This window comes from Bactrocera neohumeralis, chromosome 6 (assembly GCF_024586455.1).
Source record: "Bactrocera neohumeralis isolate Rockhampton chromosome 6, APGP_CSIRO_Bneo_wtdbg2-racon-allhic-juicebox.fasta_v2, whole genome shotgun sequence".
In the NCBI taxonomy this organism is placed as follows: domain Eukaryota; kingdom Metazoa; phylum Arthropoda; class Insecta; order Diptera; family Tephritidae; genus Bactrocera; species Bactrocera neohumeralis.
In genome coordinates this window covers 33,261,949-33,287,024 of record NC_065923.1, presented here as the reverse complement: position 1 = coordinate 33,287,024, position 25,076 = coordinate 33,261,949, and the positions used below count along the sequence as shown (strand labels likewise).

Sequence of the window (25,076 nt, the reverse complement as noted above, 5' to 3'; positions counted from 1 at the left end):
TTTGTATATAAATATGACTAAAACGAATACATATATATATGTATGTATAAATGCCTACGTAAATAATTAGGTACTTCTTGAGTACAAATGCTATTTAAAATTGGCCTTTTATTAACCTATATAATCTCCTTACTTTGCGGAGGCGCTAAATATATTTGTATGTATACACAACTCGTATACTGACCGACATATACATATGTATCTACGACAAATGTAGTATATGGAATTTGAGGATAGTAACGACCCTCAACATGTGGATATCATATGGAGTAAAATCACACGGATGTTGTAGGTTCGTTAAATGGGGGTAAGGTTAAGTTTTCGTCTAAGTTTGTCCATTTTAGGGACAAAGTCACACTGTTAGCAGTAAAACACGCTTTCTCATTTTCATAGAGATAACTCAAATATTGGCCGATATATGCGGTGCAAAGTCAAGTTCTTCAACATATCGCTGCTTTTCCTCCACGCCCCGAGGGAAGAGAAGGACGATGTGACCAAAGATGCCTTCTATGAGCGCTTAGAGCGCAGTTATGAGAGCTGCCCCGCCATGATGTCAAAATCGTGCTTAGCGACTTCAACGCCAGGGTAGGCAAAGAAGATATCTTTGGCGCAAAGTCGGTAAATTCAGACTCCACGAGAAAACATCGACTTCGCCGGGGCTTGAAATATGGTTATATGTAATACTAGATTTCAGCACAAGAAAATACATCAAGCTACCTGGCTGTCTCCGGATCGAAAAGCCACCAACCAGATCGATCATGTTGTGATAGACGGAAGACACGTCTGCAGTGTTTCAGACGTGCGTGCGCTCCGAGGTACTAACATCGACTCGGACCACTATCTTGTTGCAGCCCAGATACGCACCCGCCTCTGTGCAGCAAAAAACACACGTCAACAAACACAAGGAAGGTTCGACATCGAAAAGCTGCAATCACAACAGACAGCCGAACGGTCATCATCACTCATCATCAACTCGGTATAAGGGAATTGTTGGACGGCATTTCAAGCTCCTTACGTACAGCTGCAAACGAAACCATTGGTTTTCGGAAAATGCAAAAGAACAGTTGGTACGATGAGGAGTGCCGTGTCGTAGCGGAGAGAAAACAGACTGCCTATCTTGCAACGTTACAATCGACCACAATACGTGCGGGATGGGATAGATACCGAGAGTTGAAGAGGGAAGCGAGACGCATTTGCAGACAGGAAAAGAGAGAGGCCGAAGAGGCATCCTCTGTAGAACCCTCAGAGGTGATCTAGTGACTGATGTCCAGAGCATACTAAAATTATGGAGGGAACACTTCTCCAGCCTGCTGAATGGCAGTGAAAGAATAAAGCCAGGAGATGGTGAACCCGATTCCTTAATCGATGATGTTTTCCGGCCGAGTAAGGAGTAAGCTTCTTTGTAGAAAATGGTCGGACGAAAGCATGCTCGACGATTGGAAATTAAGTGTGCTCTGTCCAATCCACAAAAATGGAAAACTTCGCTATATCATTGGTCTCAACATGTACGCCGTTAGTTCTGCTTTCTCCAGACTGGATAAGGATGCAAAGCAAATGGGCCTGGCGGTGAACGAGGGCAAGATGAAATGTCTCTTGTCATCAAATAAACAGTCGTCGCACTCTCGACTAGGCTCCCACGTCACTGTTGACAGTCATATCTTCGAAGTCGTAGATAACCAGTATTAAAGCCAACTAATGTTGTAGGAGTATAAAAGGTTAGCGTATTTGTTATAGCTATCATACTGGCTTTGGATCATTAACTAAGAAAATTGGGTGTGAATTTTGTTTACAGTTTCTGAAAACACCGTTTCGAGATAAACGGCTTAAGGTTTGAAGGGACATTTGCTCATATTTTAGCCAGATCAACCACATATGCATATATTTAGTTAGTATCTAATTTTTCTTCAATCATATCGTAGTAAAAAATGACAAAAGTTTTGCAGAGAAAACTAAAGTTTCTCTGAAGAGGCGAGTCAAGCCCACATTATGAAAATGTGTATCTTTATGAAAAAAGACAAAGTTTTCCAAGTCAGTGATATTGCTCTCTGCCCTTAATTAAATGAATGTCATTTTGTTTGAATATTACATAAGTACATATATACATATGTACTAAATACATAAATAAAATTCCTTTTTATGGCAGTTACTCAAATAAAAATATATATTGTTGTACAAAAAAATGTATTTACATAGATATTGAACTCATAAAGACAGCAACATGCAATCAACAAAAAGCGAGATTAATTTCGAAATTTATATTCTAAAACGCTGACATTTTGAAAAATTTCACCACCCTAAAAAGAAGTAGAATCACACGCAGTCAGCAAAGCAAGCGCCGTAAAAATTTACATCGCTTAAATGTACATATGTAAGTATGTATATTTTTTATCTTCTTCATTACCAGAAAGAGGGTGAGGCGTGGCATTTACACGTACAAATATGCGGTGCTCATTTTATGCTTCAAAGGATACACAAATTTCTCAATGATACACTTTGTAAGCGCACCCACAAGTGACACAGAGATAAAAATGCTTACATACTTGTATATACATACATATGTATATGTTGTAAACTGATGTATATATGTATATATATGTACGTATAAATATTCAGCTGGTACACAGCTCATTTCACGCCACGAATTTCATAAATTTTCCAAAACGAAAAAGTGTGCGACGAACATAAAAGACGATGAAGTGACTGAAGGAAGAGCGCAAAACGTAAAAAAAATAATAATAAATTCAAACTGTAACAGAGGAAAAATAATGTTTGAAGTGTTTAAAGAAATCGGAAGGGGCGAAGCGGTGTGAAACGTTTGATTGTACTTTCCTACCACGACACTACATACACGTACATACATATACATATGTATGTGTATATATTTAAAGATGTATGTGTGCAACTACAGGCAGAGAGTTGGCAGGCAGGCGGTGCAAACATTGTCACACCGGATGTAACAGGCGCGCAACGGAAGCCATGTTGGGTGGCGGCCGCTAAGCCAAGTAATGCAAACAAAAAAAAAACGCGGACAAGCGCAAAATACATAAGTACAGAAAAAAAGTGTAACAAGTTGGCGAAAAAAGTTGTCATAAAAGTTTTGTATCACACTGTGATATGTTTTACTTGTGTAACGACAAACAAGGACATCAGCGCGCTGGTCGCGCCAACGGGCGGCAATCTAAGCCGCGCCGTGGCAGCAGCAGCTGACGAAGGACAACGAACGAGAAAGGTAGAAAGTTGGCAAAAGCATAAAGTTGGCTGCTGGTTGGCGTAGTTTTACTTTGTAATTTTTTTTCTTCGTGGTATAGCATAATAACGGTTTATGCCTTTTTCGGTGTGCGCGGCGGTGGTGAACGGTGTGCGCTTAGTGCTAGTGGGTGCTATTTGTTAGTTAGTTGTAGTTGTTTGCATTCAACTTCATTATGAACTCAGCAAGGGAAGTTCATAAAAAAAAACGAAAATGTTATTAAGTACAATTTGCTGTTTTTGTTGTAGAATGTCACTCGCAATTTTCTTTATATAAATATTTTACGGCAATCTTGCTTTTTCCAATTACATAAGATGAGTTTTTTCACACTTAACTTAATTTAGAAAAAAATTCTTACATACATACATACATATTATAAAATAGCGTACCTCGATACGAAAATATAAAAGACTTTTTATATTGAAAATTCTAGTGAGTAATTATAACCTAAACAAAGTTTATTAAGTTTGCCACGAAGTTACTAACACCTAGAAGCAAATACCGGAGTCCCTATTTAATATACATATTTGCATGATTTGTCCGCAAAGTAATAGGACTGAGTCAATTTCAAAAAATTTAATGAACCAAACGTTACAATTCTTTGAAAACTTTCAAAATAGGCTCCTTCTGTGTCGATGCAGCGCTGCCAGCACGATTTTCCGGCATTGAAGGCGTCTCGGAAGGCATTCTGCGGAATAGCCTTCAGGTTCGAGGTGCATGCTGCTTGGAAGAAATGCATATCCTTGTCTGGAAAGATGTTTTATTTTACTAAGATCTTTTACCCTGCAAACTGATCAATCCAAATCAAGTTCTTGTAAGAAATCTTTAATATTCGTGATGGATATTATAGCTTTGGTGCAATTGAACTTAACGTTTTTCCATTGATTTTTTTTTTTCATAAATGTGGTATGTGGTATGTGGTATACAAATGTACCCAAATATTGATTTATTATTGCTTGGGTCATCTAATTTCCAGCAATCAATTCGCTTTCATTTGAGTGTTTAAAATCAATTAATACAATCATGTGAAACGGAATGTTCCTAATTGGTCATATGACTACTTTTCAAAAAAAGTTTGACACTCTTATGACTTCAATTGTAAATGTGAACATTTGTCTGGCATTTTAAGTTTAAATAAATGCTGGTGCCTTGGACGGAATTACACCAATAGTAGTCCAATACTCGATTAATATCCATTACAAATAAAGTAAGAAGAATTTAAACGTTTACGAGCCTGAAGAGAAATCTTGTTATCTAAATATATTGATAAATACAACAACAGAGAGAGAGAGAGAGAGAGGAAAAGATTGTAATTACGTACTTACGTAAAAAATTCTATCACAACATAAAAGTAAGCTCTACAAATATATTATAAAGAGCGATCCCTTTCGAGGTTTCCTACTTTTTTAAAGAAAAAACACAGACACTTCAAATTTAATGGGGAATATTTATTATCATTCCAAGGAACATTCTTCGGATTTTATTTTTTCAAGATTATCTATTTCAAATGTTGCCCGTACTATGTCTCAGATGGACCATCCGTTGAGTCCAATTTTCGATGGCTCGTTTGAGCATTTCGACAGGGAACTGTCGAATGGCAGGCGTGTTTTGTTCTCTCAATAAAACCATTGATTGATGCGATGTGTGGGAAGTGGCCAAATGCCACCGATATCACAAGCTTCACTTTCAGCATCAAATAGTCGGTTATCAAGGCGCGATAACGGTCACCATTGACGGTTACGTTCTCACCGGCATCATTTTTGAAGAAATATGGACGAAATAATGAGTTATAAACTTCATAAGAAAAGAAAAAATATTATATTTCTTAATTGGGTAGACACCGTTTACGCGGTTATAGCCAAGTTAAAAAAATTGCCTTCAAAAATTTTAATCCTTTAATATCTTTAAAACGGCAGGATTTACATAACAATCGTTAAAATTTTTTTTTAAATTTCATACAAGTAGTTGGAAGCGAGTTTTGAATTTTTTCATCTGATAGTATCATCATGCTTGAGAAGACTTTCTTAGATACTATTTATTCAGTGTACCAAGCGAAAAAAAGTTAGTTTTTTTTATCCACCCTAATGTATAGGCATTTGGGAAAAATAGTAAGCCTTTTTATTTTAAATTTCGCACGAAAACCCATTCGTCAAAATATTTCATTTTTCTTAGTTGGTATGATTGTCTGTGACATCTTCGCCAAATGTCACATCAATATAATCATTGTTGTTTAGTAACCACTTGTCTTTCTGAAGTATGTACTTAAATGCATTCGGCGATTTTTACGATGAGTGAAATTATTCAGCAAAGTAGTCCCATCGTTGACGACGAACCACGTTCAGGACGGCCATCAACATCAACTGATGATCAACACGGCAATAAAATAATGGAATTGGTGCTTGAGAATCGACGATTAACAGTCAGAGGCCTGCTTGGCATCGTTGGAATATCGAAAGGATCAGTGAAAATCATTTTGAAAGATCATTTGGGCGTAAGAAAAGTGAAAGCATGATTTGTTCCAAAATCACTAAATTTTCAAAAACAGCGTCGTGTTAACGTCTGTGAAACAATGCCTTCCGACTACAAGGATGACATAAAACGTATTATTACTGGAAACATTGGACCCGGAAACAGACAATCTATTGCCGAAAATACCACATCAAAAATCAAGGTTATATTGACAGTTTTCTTCGATTAGCAAGTGTGGTGCATTTCGAATTTCTTCCGAACCCCCAAACTGTCAAGGCGTACTCAAGGAATACTATATTCCTTAGAAGAATTTGAATTTGAGTGATTGTATGACTGCTTGTATAGCCAATTGTAAAATAATATTTGTGCCTTCAACCAAAGATCAGCTTCTTGGGGTTGAAAGGAGGTATGCAAAATTTCACTGGATTATTTTAATTTACAAATAATCTACAAAATACGTATGTATAATCATATTTATAATCGATGAGAAACTTAAAAAGGATTTTATTCAGAGTAAAAGAATCATGTTCCAAAAGCTTGTAAATTCGGTTTCGATCGGGTTTGATACTCTAGACCACCATGTAGCATATTTAATACACATATTCCAAGATAAATATATTGTAATCCTGCTAAAGCTATGTGCGCCATGTTCCCAATGTACTACATACATAAGTTGAATATGCGTTGTACTACTGTGTTGTAGTTGTACCTATGCGTTTTACATGGAAAAAGTTGTCCACAGATAATAATAAATAAGCGAGAGAAAAACTGACTACAAAACAAATCCAAATATGTATCTCACTCCACAATTATTTTATGTACATATGTATGTATGAGACGCTGGAATCAAATGCAGCTGCTTCACACGGTTGCCGAACACACCTTTACAATTACAAACAAACACACACTCACCTTAATGTACGTGTAAATACGCTCAGGTGTGTTGCTGCAGAGAATCACTGCCATGCAATCAGATACTCAATGCTAACCATAAGATACTCAGCATCTACAGCGCCTTAAGGGCAACACCTCCCCTTCTGCAATACACGCTTGCTGTCTCGCTTGCACCATACCGTTGAAGCGCTTGGTTCCTTCACTGCCTGTCTGTTTTGCTGCTTTCTTGTCGGCACCGAAGCATTTCCCCTCCGTTGGCCGCGCGCGTTCTCAGGCTCTCTTTCTGCTTTTCTAGTAACGCATACTCAAGCCTGAGTATCTGTATCTCTTAGCTTGCTTCATACATACATATTTACATGCATTTATGTGTTTGCTTGTGTACGTGTGATGATTGCCTCTTTTTGCTTGTGTTTCTGCTGGTCGTTGATAGTCGCGTGTTGGCAACATGCGAACATGCATTTTAGTATCTCAAAGATATTCGTTGTAGATGTTGCTGCCACAAATGTTCCTGAGTATTATTAACGCTTGCTGTTCTTGCCACTGTTCGTACAACTATGTACTTGTTGTATCTTAGTAACTGTTCTGCTTGTCTACGCTATTGTTGCTGTTGCTAGTACTCTCTCGGTTCAGTGGCATTAGTGGGCCATGTTTTGCTGCCATAAAACTGCTAACATAAGAACTGGCATACATACATACATACATATGCGCATACAAAGTGTATATTAGAAATGAAAATAGTTGGTGGTTCGTATTCATTTCACATTTCTGTATGATTTTCTGCAATAAAGTAGTGATGGAGTTTTAGTTGTGATTTTTAAAGCAAAAATACGTTATCTGGCTTGTTGTACATGTAAAATATAGTTTGTTGCTTTATTCATGTACAGAGAATTAAATACGCTTAAATTGCACGGAGGCATGTAGATTAGTATTCTATTAATTCCATAAGGGGATAATAAATTTAAAGCTTTAAAAATTTTAAATTTTCGTTGGTTATTGTTATATGTATGTATGTCATGCAATGCATACATAAATATGTAAAATTATTATATTTGATACCGACGGCGTTTTAGCGTCTGCAAGTATATGGGCTATAGGATATAAAAGCCCAAATTAAATGAAAATTTAGAGAAATTCAATTTGAGTGCTTGGAAATGACATAAATTTCCATAATTATGTATTGTTGCGGAAAATAATCACACAAACATGACTTTTTTTTAATTAAATTTTTTTAATCTTGTGTTAATGTTTTGAATAAACTTAAAATTTTTCTTGTTTTTTTTCTAATATACTTCATGTACTTATGTATGTACATATATTTAATTTCTAATTTACCATTTTGAAGTAAAAAATTCCAAATTAAGGGGGTATTCTAGTTTGGACACATGATTTCCATGGAATTTTTGAAGTGTTGTAAAAAAAGCCATTCATATTTTACAATAAGGATAGTACAGAAAAAATCAAAAAATTAAAACCGTTGAAAGTTTGCAGCTAATTAACTGGGGGATCTCCTAAAACTGGCACGTGACCATACCCGCAATTGCAAACTTTCTAGCAATCTGAAACCAAACACAAAATTAATCTACAATAATGTCGTTATGTCCGGTTCTACGGAAAAGTTGAAACTTTTTTCACCGAAACGGCGACTGTCTGGAAAAAAAAACTATTTTTTCGATTGTTCGAACAAAAACCAGCCTTCTTTCAACAAATACTAGATACAAAATTAAATATTTGTTTAGAAGTTCTTACTGTTACAAACATACACTATTATCAAAAATATTCTGGAATTTTTCAAAAAAATATTTAAAAGTCGGCCATTACGCAGCCATTTCCAGTGACCCATCGGAAAAAAGATGCGTCCGCGTTGGCAGTATAACTCCCTACCGGATCATCTAAAGAGAAAAAACTACGTGTTTTAGTTAAAATATTAACTCAAAACAACAAAAAGAACAACAAAGCGGCGGGGGCCGATGGATTGCCGGCCGAGTTATTCAAACACGGCGGCGAAGAACTGATAAGGAGCATGCATCAGTTTCTTAGTAAAATATGGTCGGACGAAAGCATGCCCAACGATTGGAATTTAAGTGTGCTATGCCCAATCCATAAAAAAGGAGACCCCACAATCTGCGCCAACTGCCGTGGGATTAGCCTCCTCAACATCGCGTATAAGGTTCAATCGAGCGTATTTTGTGAAAGATTAAAGCCCACCGTCAACAAACTGATTGGACCTTATCAGTGTGGCTTTAGATCTGGCAAATCAACAACCGAACAGATATTCACCATGCGCCAAATCTTGGAAAAGACCCGTGAAAGAAGAATCGACACACCCCACCTCTTCGTCGATTTCAAAGCTGCTTTTGACAGCACGAAAAGGAGCTGCCTTTATGCCGCGATGTCTGAATTTGGTATCCCCGCAAAACTAATACGGCTGTGTAAACTGACGTTGAGTAACACCAAAAGCTCCGTCAGGATCGGGAAGGACCTCTCCGAGCCGTTCGATGCCAAACGAGGTTTCAGACAAGGTGACTCCCTATCGTGCGACTTCTTCAACCTGCTTCTGGAGAAAATAGTTCGAGCTGCAGAACTAAACAGAGAAGGTACCATCTTCTATAAGAGTGTACAGCTGCTGGCGTATGCCGACGATATTGATATCATCGGCCTCAACACCCGCGCCGTTAGTTCTGCTTTCTCTAGGCTGGACAAGGAAGCACAGAAAATGGGTCTGGTAGTGAACGAGGGCAAAACGAAATATCTCCTGTCATCAAACAAACAGTACAAACAAACATCTCACGTCACTGTTGACAGTCATAACTTTGAAGTTGTAGATAATTTCGTCTATCTTGGAACCAGCGTAAACACCACCAACAATGTCAGCCTAGAAATCCAACGCAGGATTGCTCTTGCCAACAGGTGCTACTTCGAACTGAGTAGGCAATTGAAAAGTAAAGTCCTCTCTCGACGAACAAAAGCCAAACTCTATAAGTCGCTCATAATTCCCGTATGGTGCAGAGGCTTGGGCGATGACGGCAACCGATGAGTCGGCGTTACGAGTTTTCGAGAGAAAAATTCTGCGAAAGATTTATAGTCCTTTGCGCATTGGCCACGGCGAATATCGCATTCGATGGAACGATGAGCTTTACGAGATATACGACGACATTGACAAAATAAAAGAAGCGGCTATGCTGGCTATATTTTGAATTTTTGTACAGGGAAGAATGCCACTGCAAATCACCAATGGAGAAATTTGCTTGGAATAAGTTTACTGGCGCGCAGAGAGCGGTGTCTACGCCAATTAAGAAGAAGAAGATTAACTCAAAACTTAGACGAAAGAAAAAACTGAATATTCTTTTTCGTTTAGCAAAAACAAAAATGGTTCGCTATATTTTGCTCGCTCCCGCAAATCACCAATGAAATTTCTGAAGTTTACAGAGACGATGTGAAAGATTTAGCACAATGATGGAATAATGTTCTGAAGTTTCGAAGAAATGGCAAAAAATGGCAAAAAATGGACCAAAATGTTACTTTTATCTTCATTATTGTTCATTATAAATATAAAAAAATAAGTCGAAGTTTGATTAGAAATACGAAAAGACTTTTTCGACTACCCAATATCTCGAAGTTTATAGGTCCTTTATTATTTCTTGTACGTATAGATACTCTACAACTGAATAAAAACATGCTAAATATTTTATTATTAAAAATGTTGATTCTCAACTGCAGCATTGTTGCACCTGGGCTGATTATTTTTCAAACAAACTTACAAAATTGCGGTTTCAAACGATTAAAACTAACAAACTTGCCGAAGGCTTTCAAGCGTATTTCTGTCAAGAAAAAAACTTGCAAAAAACCCAGTCTTCCGAATCGGTTTAAACATATAAGTCCATTTTTTAGTCGGATGAACTTAAGGAGTCTCAAAATCTGGCAGGAAAGAATACATATACTTACCGAAAAATAAATATATGGTATATACATACATACATATGTCTATATGCACCTTTTCATTCCAAAGTAATTTTCCCTCAGAAAATACATATAAATATGTATGGAAATATATACACTGAATTGTGTATAACGGTATACCTTAATTAAAACCATTCAAAATCATTTACATGCATCAATTACATTGAAAAGAAAAGCAATTTCAAGCAATTGAGACAATAAATAAACGCCAAATGACGACGCAGCCCATGCTGGAGGGCGGAGAAATGGGGAAAACGTTACGGCATGGGAGCACATTAGCTACTGGAAACATGTCGATAAGCACAAACCACACAAAATCAATCTTGAAAGACGAAATACCACAAATAAGAAGTGTTAGCAAAAACACTGGATAACGGCAACGGAAGGAAGACTGCAGAAACAAGAAAAAAATACAAATACTTTGAGAATACGTGAAGTTATCGATATCCAGCCTCCGGGGAATGCAGAGATTACGAGTACACCAAAAAACAAGCAACGTTGTAGCATGTAGCTTGAGTGGGGAGAACTTACGCAGACTAAGACAAATGCAGACAGCAATAGGGCGGTAGGGAATAATAAAAAATAACACGCAGAAAAATGCCAACAACAAGCGCACTTATTGGCGCAAGGGTGTGGTTGGGCAAGACAATCAATGGGAACATAAGGATACAAGAAAACATTTGAAGAGCATAAATATGGTGGTAAATGAAAGTAGAGAGGAAATGAGAATTGAAAACGGGTGAATATATAAAAATGCTTAAATAAAATAGAAATTACAGAAAGAAAATTTACATTTTGTAATTTTATTAAATTAAAATTAAAACATTTTTCATTAATGCTGAGCAAAAAATAATTAAAAACGCTAAAAACGTTATCTTCGATCTTTAGAAGTCATGTATAAACCGTAGTTCGAATGGCAATCTTACCCCCTAGGTGGTACCAATCTATGGAAGTTTTTGTCCAGCAACGAATTTTCCGTCAAACAGCATTTGACTCTCATAATATAGGCAAACATTTAGCATGGTTAAGCATTTGATTCGCAAATAGAATCGAAAACTTGCCTCATATACTATGTAAGCTGTAAGCGTCACCATAAGAAAAATTGATTCATTGACTACAATCTTCTAGATATTGGATACAACATCACATAAAATAACATCAGCCATGAATATAAAAATCTAAATCGGAAATATGTATATGCGAATTACAATAAAATGTACTCGCTCTCCGTGAGCAAAAACAGGCGAAGGAAAAAACTAACCAATAAACAACAACAATAAATATGGTTGCAGGCGGACTTGTAAGGTGTAGCTGGTTATAGCCGTTGTTTTACTTTTCACTATTATTGGATTTGTATATACAATGTAGCTAAAGACGTATGTATGTTTAGATATGTTGGTGCTTGTACCTATACATAATATCGCATGGTCGTCACTTCGTGTTCAACACAAGTAGCAAATACAAACTATATTGCTCTTTCTCTTTTACTCTAGCTGTCTTTGGCTGCTAACAACAACCCACCAACCAGCATAGCGTCTAGCAAGCAACATAGTCGTATAGCTGAAAGCAGTCATGTTGCAACAGATAGTTAGTAAACATGTGTATATGCATGCAACATACATAGAAAAGTAGCTAAGTGCATGTAAGGCACAAAGTAAAATAAAAAAAAACATAAGTAAAAAAGTAAAGAAATCTACAGCAGCCACTTTTACTACCACTACATACATACTTACTCTCATGCAATTACTGCGCGCATTTGTTGCAACATCTTTTACCAATTATGTGTGCGTTTAGTGCCAGCAGAGACTACAGCAACGTCGTGTGCACATTTGTGTTTATATATTTTTTCGTACTTACAGATATGTATATACTATATAATTTATAAATATACATATGTACATATATGCCTTTAACACGCATTTTCGCTATCATCCTTTGGATTTCGCTTTACTTGCGTCCATTTAATGTTTAACAGGCAGTCACTTAATCACATCAACATATCGCTACATACTTTGCACATGTGTGTGTGATAATGTTGTTGTTGTTGTTTTCGCGTGTGTAAGCCTATACTGTGCTCAACGTAATGTGAATTAGTTAAATCCCTTGCAATTATTGTAAACGCAGTCGTGTAATCGCCGACACTCCATGGCCTGCGTTATGGCTGAGATAGTTAGTCTATAGTGGAAGGCAAAGCAAGGCAATACAGGCGAGTTATTAAATAGGAATTAATGTTTTTGAATATTTTAGGGTGCCTACTTCAATATGAAAAAATATGCGATTTTGAATTCTGTTTATTTTTCTGTTGTTGTTATTATTCTACAATTACCCAAAAAATGCTTTAGAATTCGCAGATTATACATATTTAATTCCTGATCCATAAGTTCATCTAAAGGTTAACATTTTTTTTGGTGGTTAGAAATATTTCGAAGTTTCTTCTACATATTTATATTTGATGGCATCAGAAGTCCTTCTTATGTACATATGTACATATATGTATAAATAATTTTACAGAATTTCTAATATACATACCCATATATAATTTACAGATTGTTGGTAAAAATTTTGAACAGTTTTTAAGCCGCTAACGGCAGTCTGAAAATATTTTTTAAAGGTAAAAATGTGTATTCTTAGTACAATTTTGTTGAAAATGTTGTTTCACCTTACTGAAGATCAAAGTCTCCGAACGGTTTCACGACTAATAAACTAATTTTATGTTAAAAGTTCACGCGAAGAGTTAATATTATTTGCCGATTGCACTGTCTCCGTGTAATATTCACAGCCCTAAAGCTCTATATGCCAGCGCTGAAGCCTTTTTAAGTGGTAAAAAGTGAAAAAAGTAATGGTAGGTTGAAACACATTGAAAAAGGTAAATAGTATAAAAGTAAAGTTTTTGTTCATAGAAAGATCTTCAACTTTTGTGTTAACCTTTTTTTCACATAACCTCAAAATGTGTGTGAAAAATTCAAGTAGCCAAAGTTTCTGGTTTTTTTTATTTTTATATTTTTCAAAATTTATTTTCTTCCACGAAATTTGGGTTAAACAAACACGGACCCAACCACTTAGTAATTTTTGTGACTTCAAATATTTTTTCACCGGTTTGGCATAATATCGTAAAATGAACTTCATTTACAATCGGAAATTTTCACTTCATAATATGTACTTTTTTGTTGTGGTTGTTTCTGCGTTGAAATCTTTATTTTATGATGATAGCTATGTATACTCATATTATTGTTTTTATTTAATCTATCAGTTAAAGGGTTACGGGTAAAAACCAAGCTTTCTTCAACCATTTTCTTTTTTTATATAAAAAATTGAATATTTTATCAGAATTTTTCACTGTTACAAACACACACCAGCGACGCCATTTCCGGTGTCCGTTCGGAAAAAAGATACGCCCGTGTTGTGGCGATCCATACAGAATCATCTAGAGTGAAAAAATACGTCTTTTAGTTAAAATTTTAACTTAGAACTTGGACGAAAACTGAAAATTAGATTTTTGACGGACATTTTTACAAAAAAATAATAATTTCAGTGGAAATTTCGCAACATTTTTCTTCAAATAGTTGTAATTGAAAAAAAATTATTCGTCCAAGTCTATAAGAATTAAATCTCAAAGACCTCTGTAAAACTTCATGAAGATGGGTTGATTATTTTCTTGAAGTCTTACCAATCGTCTTCAAAAACACAGTTTCGAGAAAAACGCGTTCAAAAACGGCTCATTTAGCGTCTCGAGGCAAGATACGCACAAGTTCTCAAGGCTGTATCTCTGAAACTATTAATCGAATTAACTTGAAATTGTAAGACAATATTCTTGAGGTGTTGTAGACTTTAATAAGACAACTCAATTTTTTGAAACTTGTAAACCCATGCAACCCCCGAAATCAGTTTTTGTAGACATCAAGTGCGGCAACAAAATTTCCCATCGAACAAACTTCGGTCAAAAATATGTCGTTATCATGAATATGCGTAACATAAAAATATTAACTCTTAATTTTCCTTTCAAAAACATTATTAGATTTTTTTATATCTATATTACAAATACATACATATATGAAGGGTTGCAAGTAATGCTTTAAAGAAATAATTGATTTAACATTGAAAATTTTTTTTTGAGGTACGTAGACCCGGGGGCACGGGTTTTGGTTTCGTCCGACGTGCTGCTATATACATACATACATACATAGATATGTGCTCTAATATTATCCAATCCTTAAAGAGAAATGTTTAGAAAACCGATTACCTTCGATAAAATATTGTATACCCTTAACTTAAACTTTTGTATGTTATATTCTCAAATATAATTAAACATTTTTTAATAAAAAATATTGCAAGACTTTAAATTTAAAATTTACAAAACTCATATTTTCATTATTTCAATATACATATGTTAATATGTATAATTTTTATCCCGTGCTGAATGTACATATATTTCATATTCATATGTGCCACATTAAAAAAAAATTAAGAGTCCGATAAATTTTAGGCGCCCTTGGAACGATTTGAAAATTGTCTAAATGCTCATAAAAAAATTAAATTCACAAACAGCAACTAGAGTATACATATATGTACATACATACATATGTATTTTTCATAATATATTAGATTCAACGACTTCATATGTACATATCTACATATGTATGTATATGAAGAGACTAGTTTATTTTCATAAGGATCGTCATATGAAAAATCATAACGACAACAAGCAATGAATTTCTACTTACAACGGACAAACACATACCTAAAAGCCTTAAAGTTCCAGCAACTGCGAGGATCATGTCGAATAGCTGTGCCATCTCGCTCTGACACCAGCTCAACCGATACCGATTTCATGCAGCCACTTCAATTAATTAGACAAAAGCACGAAATAGCCACACAAATATGAAAGCTGTGAACTAAAAAGGCCACAAAGCTGACTAGCTCATCAGTCACTCAGCGTGTTGTAGCAGCATAACCCCGAAGTTACAAATAATAACAAGCGTTACTACAACCCAGAACGCTTGGTTGGGCAAAAATTTATATGAGACAAAAAGAAAAAAAAAATGGTAAAAGTACACGCATACGCACACACATTACAACATTAACAACACAACAACAGTAACGCTTAGCAGATATTGTCGCGCGGAAAAAACTAAAAAAAGTAGAAAATTCACTCAATGCTCAATGCTTGTCAGCGATTGCTTAAACGCGCGCCAACACTGCCCCCTGCCAGATGTAAAGGTTAACGCGACGACTAGCGACGCCGAGCAGCGGACGCATCAGCACACACAATTCGAGCAGCCAAAACAAGCTGGCCCACCCCTTTTCATGCTTACATGCATGTATATGTATGCATGTGTTGGTGTGTGGTTGTATGCGTGCGCGCAAATGCTTGTATATTGTAGCTACCGTTGTTTTCGCTTGTTGTCTTGCTGCTTCTAATTTTTCTTGTTTCTCCTTTTGAAGCGCGCACACACAGGGGAGCTACTCCCGCCAGCCGCCGCTGTGGAAACCGTAAAAACATAGAAAAAAGCGCGACTAAGCGCAACATAGTCTACTCAATTGCGCTTACAAAGCTACCAACAACATACTTTCGTGTGCGCGCCGCTCTATAAGTGCACGTGCATACATACATACATACCAATGTATGTGTATGGGTGTGTATGTCAGCAATCGTGTTGTAGTTATTGTTTTCATGTTTTGTTGGCGTAGTGCTTATGCTACCGCGCCGTGGCAGTGGCAGCGGCATTTACAGCGCAACATGCAATAACAGCCATTTTTCTAGTTGTTAAGTTAATTTTTTCCATGTTCTTCTCTTTTTCACTCGCTCACTTGTGCGCGATATGAAGTTAATGCGACGCGTCGCACCGCACCGCACCCCTTGCCAAAACACATAAACACAAACTGTGTATGCATGTATGTATGCGTCTACATGCGCTCAACCACCGCCCCAACCAAAGCTGCGACCAGTCATACGTTTTGCTTCCTTTTGCTTGCCTGTCGCTTACGCTACTCAACGCCCAGCGCGCACACACGACCACGCGGACATACATAGACTCGGCTTCGTCGCCACCTCAGCGCACCGCTTCCCCTGTAATCTAACCGCTCTGCTTCATATTCAACGCTTCTTTTGATTCGTGTTGTCGATTTTTCGTTGTCACATTTTGCCTCTCGCTCACACTCGTTAGGGCGCACTCTTTTGCTACATTGCTCTCGCGTGTTCCTGCCTGTTTGCCTGTAGATATTTTATTTATGGCCGCAGTAGATATGAGACAACGACGACGTTGGTTGTATGGTATCTTGTAGATACAGTTTTGTTGAGCACACAAATACACACATATACATATATATACAAACAGACGTCCAACACAACCGGTTCAATGCTGGATCTTCTTAACAACTATATACCACTAGTAAGTATTTGCCCGGTGTCCGTTCAACCTTTGCCTACAATTGTCGTCACATTTGTTGCTGTTGCAGTGTTAAGGCAGCAGCAGTGTGGTAGCAGCAGCCTGCCCACTTTAATGATTATCATTATTGCCGATGTTACGCTGCTGTCGCTGTTCGGTGTATCAATGTTATTTGTACAGATGTACATATGTATCTATGCATTTATGTCTGCATGTTGTTCACATGATCTGCGTTGCTTGTTCTTGTTGTTACTGTTAGTGTAGTACGAAGCGATATCTTGTAGGTACATTCTCGTGGTGAGCATGAATGAGCGAACGCTCATGCCACACACTCCTCAAATAGCAAACGTTGCACAACAACAAGTAATATAATTGTGTAAAACAAAAATAAATAAATCTGAAGAGAACGAATGTTTAAAAAGCACTACAATCAGCTTATAAGAGAGAGCAATGCATTCAAATTTGTTGTGAAAGGTGGCGTGCGGTTGCATTAAGGATTACAGTTTTCTTTGTATTTTTTTTTTAAGAAGTTTTAATTTTTTTTTACTTTTATTAAACTTAGTTAGTTTTATACTGCTTTACATAGGGATTACTGGAGTTGCGAGTATATCAAACGTTATATGACATATGGTGCACTCACTTTATGTAATAATTTCTTGGATTCACGTCAGCCGTCGGCTTTTAAGAATTTAAATATCAACTGCTTAGTAAGGAACGATCTCTAATTAGGAAGTAAGCAAGTCGTATACTCCGAAATAAATGAGTTCTCATTAGTTGAGCGAAATTCGCGCAGCTTTTCAAGAAGAAATATTTTATTTAATACTCTGAACAGAATTTCTTTGGAGAGGGTAGAGAATTTTTAAAAACAAAAATAATCATAGTAGGTTGAAACGCATTGAAAATGAAAGATAAAATAACAAAAAGGAAATAAACATAATTCACGAGCGATCTGAGGATTTTGGAGTAAATAGACTTGAAATCGGAAAAAAGAATCGCAAACGTCAAAATTCGGATTTTTTTTTAAATCGAAATCTTTATTTCTTTTGGAATTAAAAAATATTTATATATTATATTTTTTTTTTCAGAGAATAAAGAAAGGACCCATCAAATGATTAAATTCTCAAATACTTTTTATTTCGTGGTAGTAGCCACGGCAAGTCGGAAAAAAGTGAATAATCGTATTTTTTAGTATTTTGTCTTTTATCACTTTCATATAATAGTGTATAATTTGGAATAAAAACGATATTAAAAATATATTTAGGAAAAAAAATTTTACTAGAGGCACTCCTTGTGTGATCGCTTAATTTTTTAGCAAAATTGTGCACAAAATTCATTGAAAGCAGAACATTGTTAAAAATAACAATTTATTTTTGTTTATAATTGTAGTTTCCTGTGCAAAAATTTCCAAAAATTACCTGTTTTTACTGCGACCGCCTAAAGTGGGTATGCGTTATAACAGTCTTCAAGGGGTTATATACAGTTAGATGGCCGAAAGAAGCGAATTTTCCAGATTTTTTTCAGAGAAAACTTTTAAACTTATTGATCCAAAAATATATATATATGTACATACATATATGATATTTTTTAACTGTATTTCAAGACTTAGTATTAGTAAAATATTTAGTTGGAAAGAAACTGCACCTGATTTCCGGGCGCTTTTCTCAAAGAAGACTTTTTGCGGTCATTAAAAAACCAAACAGATTTCGTTAAAATAATGTTTAATTTAGTAATAAATCGAAGGAATAAGCAAAATAAAATTTTTTTACAAAATGGCGGTTTCACAAAAAATTTGAGACAAATCGGTTTAGCCGTTTTTGAGTAATGTTGGTCACCGACTTTGAAAACACCCTATTGAGAAAAACGCGTTTAAGGGTCTCAGTGTGACCCTCTGAAAAATCACTGACTTTTGCGATTTTTTTTTTTTTTGTTAATCTTGAAATTAACTAATCGGTCCTGTTTTTTATAAACAAATACATTCATGACGAATACAAAATGATTTTTTTATATTTATTTATTGGGTGTATAATAGTTAAATGAAATGTTGAAATGCCACGTAAAAAAAGGTCCTGTAAGATGACTTTGATTTAAAACAAAAATTTCAAAAAGATGATTAATCTTTAGGAAAGTTGCTATCGCGCTATGGAAGCTTTTTTTAAATTTGAAGTTTGAAATTTGTCGCCGAAAAAAAATAGAAGCTTCCATAGCGCGATAGCGAATGTCGTTAAAAATGTTCTCTCCAAATTGGAACTAGATATCTTCAAAACTCTTCCTTTAAGAGTGGAAACCTTTTTGAAAAACACCATTCTGAAAAAAACGCGTTTAATATTAGCGAAATTAATTATTTTCTAAACTTTCAAAACTAATTGTTTCAACTTTTATTATATTTTAGTGATAAAAATTTACATATGTACATACTGTATGCGTAAGCTCTTTTTTATTAATGAATAATTGATTTTGCAGGCTGCTTAAAATATTAAAGTAATAAATTACGTTAACCCTCGTGTGTCACATACATATGTATGTCAGTCGAAATTACATCGATACGCTATTTTTCAGAAACAATTTTGAAGGCTTTACCAAAACATTAATATTTTTTCAATTACTAATAGAAATAAAATTTTTCATTAAGCTACCTTTTTATATATTTTTTGATTTTCTACATGAACCTACGGATCCATAAACTTCCATATACCAACTATTTGCCGGACTGTTGTTGTTTTCGATTTCTTCCCATATCAATATTCATTATAGTAGTACGTTTGTAAATAAGTTTATTCCTGCTGCAATCGAGTTTATTCCTCTATGTGTATTTTGGACTTTACAAGTACCCCAATTAACCACCCCGCTTGCAGCAATCCAATTGTGTATGCCACATTTGCTGGCCGATACCTCGCGCTGCAGAGCATATTTTTTGCTGTTAGTACTGTTGTTGTTGTTGTGTGTTACAAAATAAACTCCTTGTCCAACTCCACTCTGCAATGTATGTGTACATACTCATTTAGCATTATCATCATTTGTTTTTGCTTGCTTTTGTTGTTGTTTTTTATGCACTTCTTGTTCTTCAATTTGCTTTTGATTGTTGTTACTCTTTATTACATGTGCTGTATTTAACTTTTCTTATAACTCTCTTAAAACACCGCACGTCACCGCTGCAAACACACACGCACAAATACTTTTGCTGCTACTACACAGTTGCACGAGTGTAGTCGTAGAACGACTCTGCTCTTCAACAGCACGACACGCTCAAATGCAATTTTACAGTTTTTATGCACTGCATATTGTATCTGAATACGCTCTCTTGCTTCGCTCAGTCAGTAGACAAGTCACTCTCTCCCTGTATAGCACGCGCTCTACAAAATTATGCTCCCTATGTAGTGGTGCATCTATGTGTCAATTCGTTAGTTACCTTCCGCTAACCTTTCGTTACTCCCTTTGCAAACAGTCATCTGTATGTGTATGCGTGTGTGTGTGTGCGCTTGCCTCTGCGTAAACATGTATTTGTGTGTCTTACTGCTGCGATTGCCTGATGTTTTCTTGATGTACTCTCATGTTTTGTTGGTGGTTGTTGTTATTGTTTGGCACTCATTATTGCGACGAGTATTGTTGTAGTAGCGCTGAACCCACCACCATCACCATCACCACCACCACTAATACCACCAACAACAGAGCGAGCTACTGCGCTGCGGGCAGCCAGTCACCCAGCCAGCCATGCTATCACCATTATCGTTGCTTTACTTGTACAACCAATTGTTGTTATTGTTGTTTTGTGTGAATGTATGGGTGTGTGTGTTTTTTCGTTTCATTTGTTATTGTGGCTGTACATCGTGTCGTTGTTGATGTTTATGTCGATGTCGTAGTAGTTCGTTGTCGTTGTACATTGCCTGGCGCATTGCTGTTGTTGTCGTCGTCATCATCATCGTGTCGTCGTGTTGTAATTCCCATTTGTTGTACAACTTTGTAGTTGCTCATGTTGGAAATTCATGTTAGTCTACTTTTGACTGTTACGCAGATTGTTTGCATCGTCGTGCCGTGTCGCTCGCATATGCTCGCACGTTCGCTCCACCGTCGTACGCCGTCGAACGATGTCAGTTGTTGGTTAGCCAGTGCCTGCCGTTTGTTACGATTCCACACTATACGGGTAGTTAGTGCGCTCGCCCACTGGCCCGCCGCCGTCAACTTGTGTTTAGCCAAATCGCGTTCGCACGGCAGCTTAACGAAATCTTCAATATTAATTTGTGTGCTGCCAAAAAGTGTTAACTGTAAAAATTTGGAAACGAAATTCATTTTCGGTGTGATTTTTAGGCGTAACAACGTTAATTTTGGCAAAAAGTAAAAACTCGACTCTGTATCGAAGAAGAAACAGCAAATCGTGCGTGTGCCAGTAAACTAAGAAATTGCGTCGGCAAAAGTGCGTAGAAAAAATTTCCAAGTTGTGCAAAGAAAAAAAATAGCGCCGGTAGCTTTAACTGTTTTCATGGATTTATGTACAAATGTGTTTATATATCGTTTGGATTAATTGGAAAGTGAACAGAAAAAAAGTATAAATTTAAATAAACCCGAAAAAATTATTACTCTCGCAAAATTAGTGTAAAGCAGAGCCGGTGATTACCCGCTTTGTTGTGCTAATCGTGTAAGCTGTGGCATTAATTGCAGTTCTAATAAGAAACAAAAAGTAATAAGCGTGTGAAACTAATGCAGGCAAAAAATTAATCATTCAATAATTGCTGCGGTTTAGCGTGTGCGCCTGCATAGTTTATATAAATAGTATTAAATTTTAATTATTTTCGCCAAATCATAACATTAAATGACAGTGCACAGTAATGACAGTGGTGTGTGTTTAGTAATGGTGCGTATAAATTTTAATATTTTTCCTGTAATATTAAGAAATACACATTCTTCAATGATTTTCTCTAAATTTTCTTCTAATGGAGATAGAGATTAATTATTCTTGCTTAACATTCATATGTACATATGTATATGAATGTACTACAGAAACTTGTAGATGTATTTACATACATATGTACAAATGAAGCTCAGAAAAAATTGTATATAAAAATTTAAAATTTTGCCTGTTCAATTGTCAATTGTTTTCAATATGTTGATAACATGCCCTTGAAGTACCATAAAATGTTAGCTGTATGCATGGTCTATAGCAGCCGCTAAGGTTAGACCTGTTTTTAAGATTTTCGCAATTTTCGTTAAAAGCTAATACTTCGTTATTTGTTCGTGAATTCTTGACCAAAAACCATACTGTAACAACCAGTCTCCATATTCCCCAGGCATGGCTTCGTATGACGTTTTCCTAGTTCCAAAAATAAAGCGAACCTTAAAGTGCCGTCGTTTTAAAAGATTGATGAAAATCGCTGAAAGAGCAAAAGCTATGCCAAAACTCATTTTTGAGATAGTTTTCGACGATTGGAAGGGTGCTGGCAGAAGTACAAATTATGGAATGGGATTGTATTTTCAAAAGTAGAAAGTTCTCATTATTTCCTGAATACAACTTATATATGTATGTATATGCCATACACAAATTGATAAAAAATATTAATTTATGAACATTTTGCGTCAATAATGAAAATTTTCTCAATATAATTCACTGATTTTCTTACATCCTGCCCGAAAAATTGTGAATAGTATGTATTTAAGGACACATTTTGTTTTGTATATGGACACTTTATATTGAATATGCAAACTTTCGACATTTGTCTTTTAAGATTTTCAATAAATTATGAAAACAACAATATTTTATGTTTTGTAATCATCTATAACAATCGCGTAACTGCACGTGTGAGTAGTTTGCTGAATATAGTCAGTGAGAGTGCAGTACACTATAAAGTTTCATCTCAAGTGTTTGCCGCCGCTCTCAAAATGGGAAAAGTTTTTCTGTAAATAACCAACAGCATATGAAGTATTTTGTTATCAATTTGCTTGATTTACACAAACAAATTCTACTGTGGAAACTTTTAACTTATTTCAAAAACAAAAATATTTATAACTTATATAAAGAAGTGAATGTTTCTGATACCTGATGGACAAAAATCACTTTAAATTTGATCACAGTAGTATATCTTCGAAAAGTTTATGTATTTTTATTTCAAGCTTCACTGATTCGAAATATACTTCATAATACTAAAGCAGACTTTTATATTGTTTTGACACTGAACTAACCGGACTCTTGTATACCTACCAACACGACGCCTGTCATAATATTTTCCTTAATATTTTTTTTTTAATTTTGCGAATAATATAGAGCCAATCAATTTCACATTTTCTCAATGAGATTTTTACTTCTGAGAGCATATTTCGCCGGTAGAAACCATACTTGCTCTTATAAAATTTTAAGTTTAATATAAAAATTTTCAAAGTAAATAGTTAAACACTTTGACCCAAACAATTATGAAAATGAGTTTCAAAAATTTTATCCCCGAAATTAAAAATTGATATCTCCTATATGAGAAAATGTGTATGTACATATATATACATATGAAGGCTGTCGAAGACTTTGTCAACTCACGAGCGAGCTTATATTTTTCCTCTGAATATTTCTCTTCTCTCTGGATTGTTTTCTTTAAAAATTCTTAAAAATTTGTGGATTCAGCAGCATTTCTGTTTCAAAATTACGATTTTATACATTTTTGACAAATTTTAAATTTTTTATAGAATTTGTCGCAGCAAATAGTAGAGACAAAAATTATGTTTTTTTATAATTTTTAATAATTTGACTAACTAACCATTCAAATTTAAATAATATGCAGCATAAAGTTTTTTATTTGCCACTGTCAGATATAACCATTTTATAACTAAAACTCAATTTTTTTCAATATGAGGTGTTTCTAATATATCATTTTTCCTTCGCCTATAAACTTATAAAAAGTGATGTTACGTTATTTTGCATTTTAAGTGGGTATTTGCTCTCAAAATAAAACTATCAAAAAGCGTGTGATATTAAAAATGTGCTTCCCCAAAAAGCACGTGTTGCATTAAACTTTAAGACAAAAGTATAAAAAATATATATTCAAAACTAATCATAAAACTGGCTTCATTTTTCAAACTACGCTATAGTTTTATGGTTATATTTTTGAGCTCATGGTAAAGAAACTTCATTTTATTGATCACAATCGCAATTTACGAGCATTTTTCCCACTAACCGAAACCGGAATGATTTAAACTGCACAAATGGCAAATACAAGCATCAACACCACAGTATTTGGTGGTTTTAATTGCTCTATTGATTTTTTGATTAGTTCAACTCTTTATGTCTGATGGAAAATCACGTTATTTCGGCTGATTAGTGTGAACTGATTGAGTGAATTTCAATCAATGCAGTGCAGCGATTTTATTATGATGAGATAATTTATGACCGAAAGAAGAACTATTGAAATTTTGAGTTAAAAAACCGATGAGTGCTTATATAAAACTATGCGGATATGCGTGGAAATTTTTAAGTTTATCAAACGACTCTTTTTTGCTTAAAAATTAATGGTGATTTGCTTAATAGCCAGTTTCAAAAGTTATAACTTATATTATTTCAAACTAAAAAATGCACGTTTCGTTGCAACAACAATTGCCGAATCGAATTTGCAGCTTTAACTTAATTCTGTTATAAAATTCTTTGCGATTATTCAATTGAAAATTAAACATATTTAATTATATATGCCATGAAGAAGCACTTTTCGAAGTGCACACGCTTTTTGAGCCACAAGCGATTATTTAAATATTACATATGTACATATATATGTATTTATTTATTATCAATATTTTTCTTCAATATATTTTTAGCGCCTAATTTTATATTCGAAGCGAAATCAATGAATGAATGCAAACTTTTAAAAATATGCACGTGAATCATATTGCTTATCACTTGGTGACAGCCAATACATATGTATGTATGTACGTATTTACGAGCACTTACGTATGTAGAACACTGTGTCGTCATTGGTTATCTCCACTGTTTGCCGAAAATATACTCGTGCAGATTTACTATATTTGTATATACTCGTTAATTTCTGCTCAATTCAGCGAGATTACAACTCCGACTATCTTTTTTATGAAATTGAGTTTAAAAATTGATAAATTTAATACAAATTGTGTTGACAGCGTTGCTATAGATAATCCACTATAAT

At 35.2% G+C, this 25,076-nt stretch overlaps 1 protein-coding gene across 2 annotated transcripts in view; it reads left to right on the top strand.

Annotated features, from left to right (window-relative positions):
• Positions 1–25,076, top strand: part of LOC126761039 (homeobox protein araucan) — a 165,151-nt gene that overhangs the window by 102,091 nt on the left and 37,984 nt on the right. Inside the window, exon 1 of one of the 2 annotated variants that reach the window (XM_050476930.1) lies at positions 20,954–21,799. The exons of the other annotated variant lie outside the window; for it this stretch is intronic. Within the exon in view, the coding sequence (XP_050332887.1) occupies positions 21,758–21,799 (42 nt within the window). The 5' untranslated portion in view covers positions 20,954–21,757. Of the gene's footprint in view, positions 1–20,953; positions 21,800–25,076 lie in introns of those variants that run through there. 2 annotated transcript variants of the gene reach the window in all.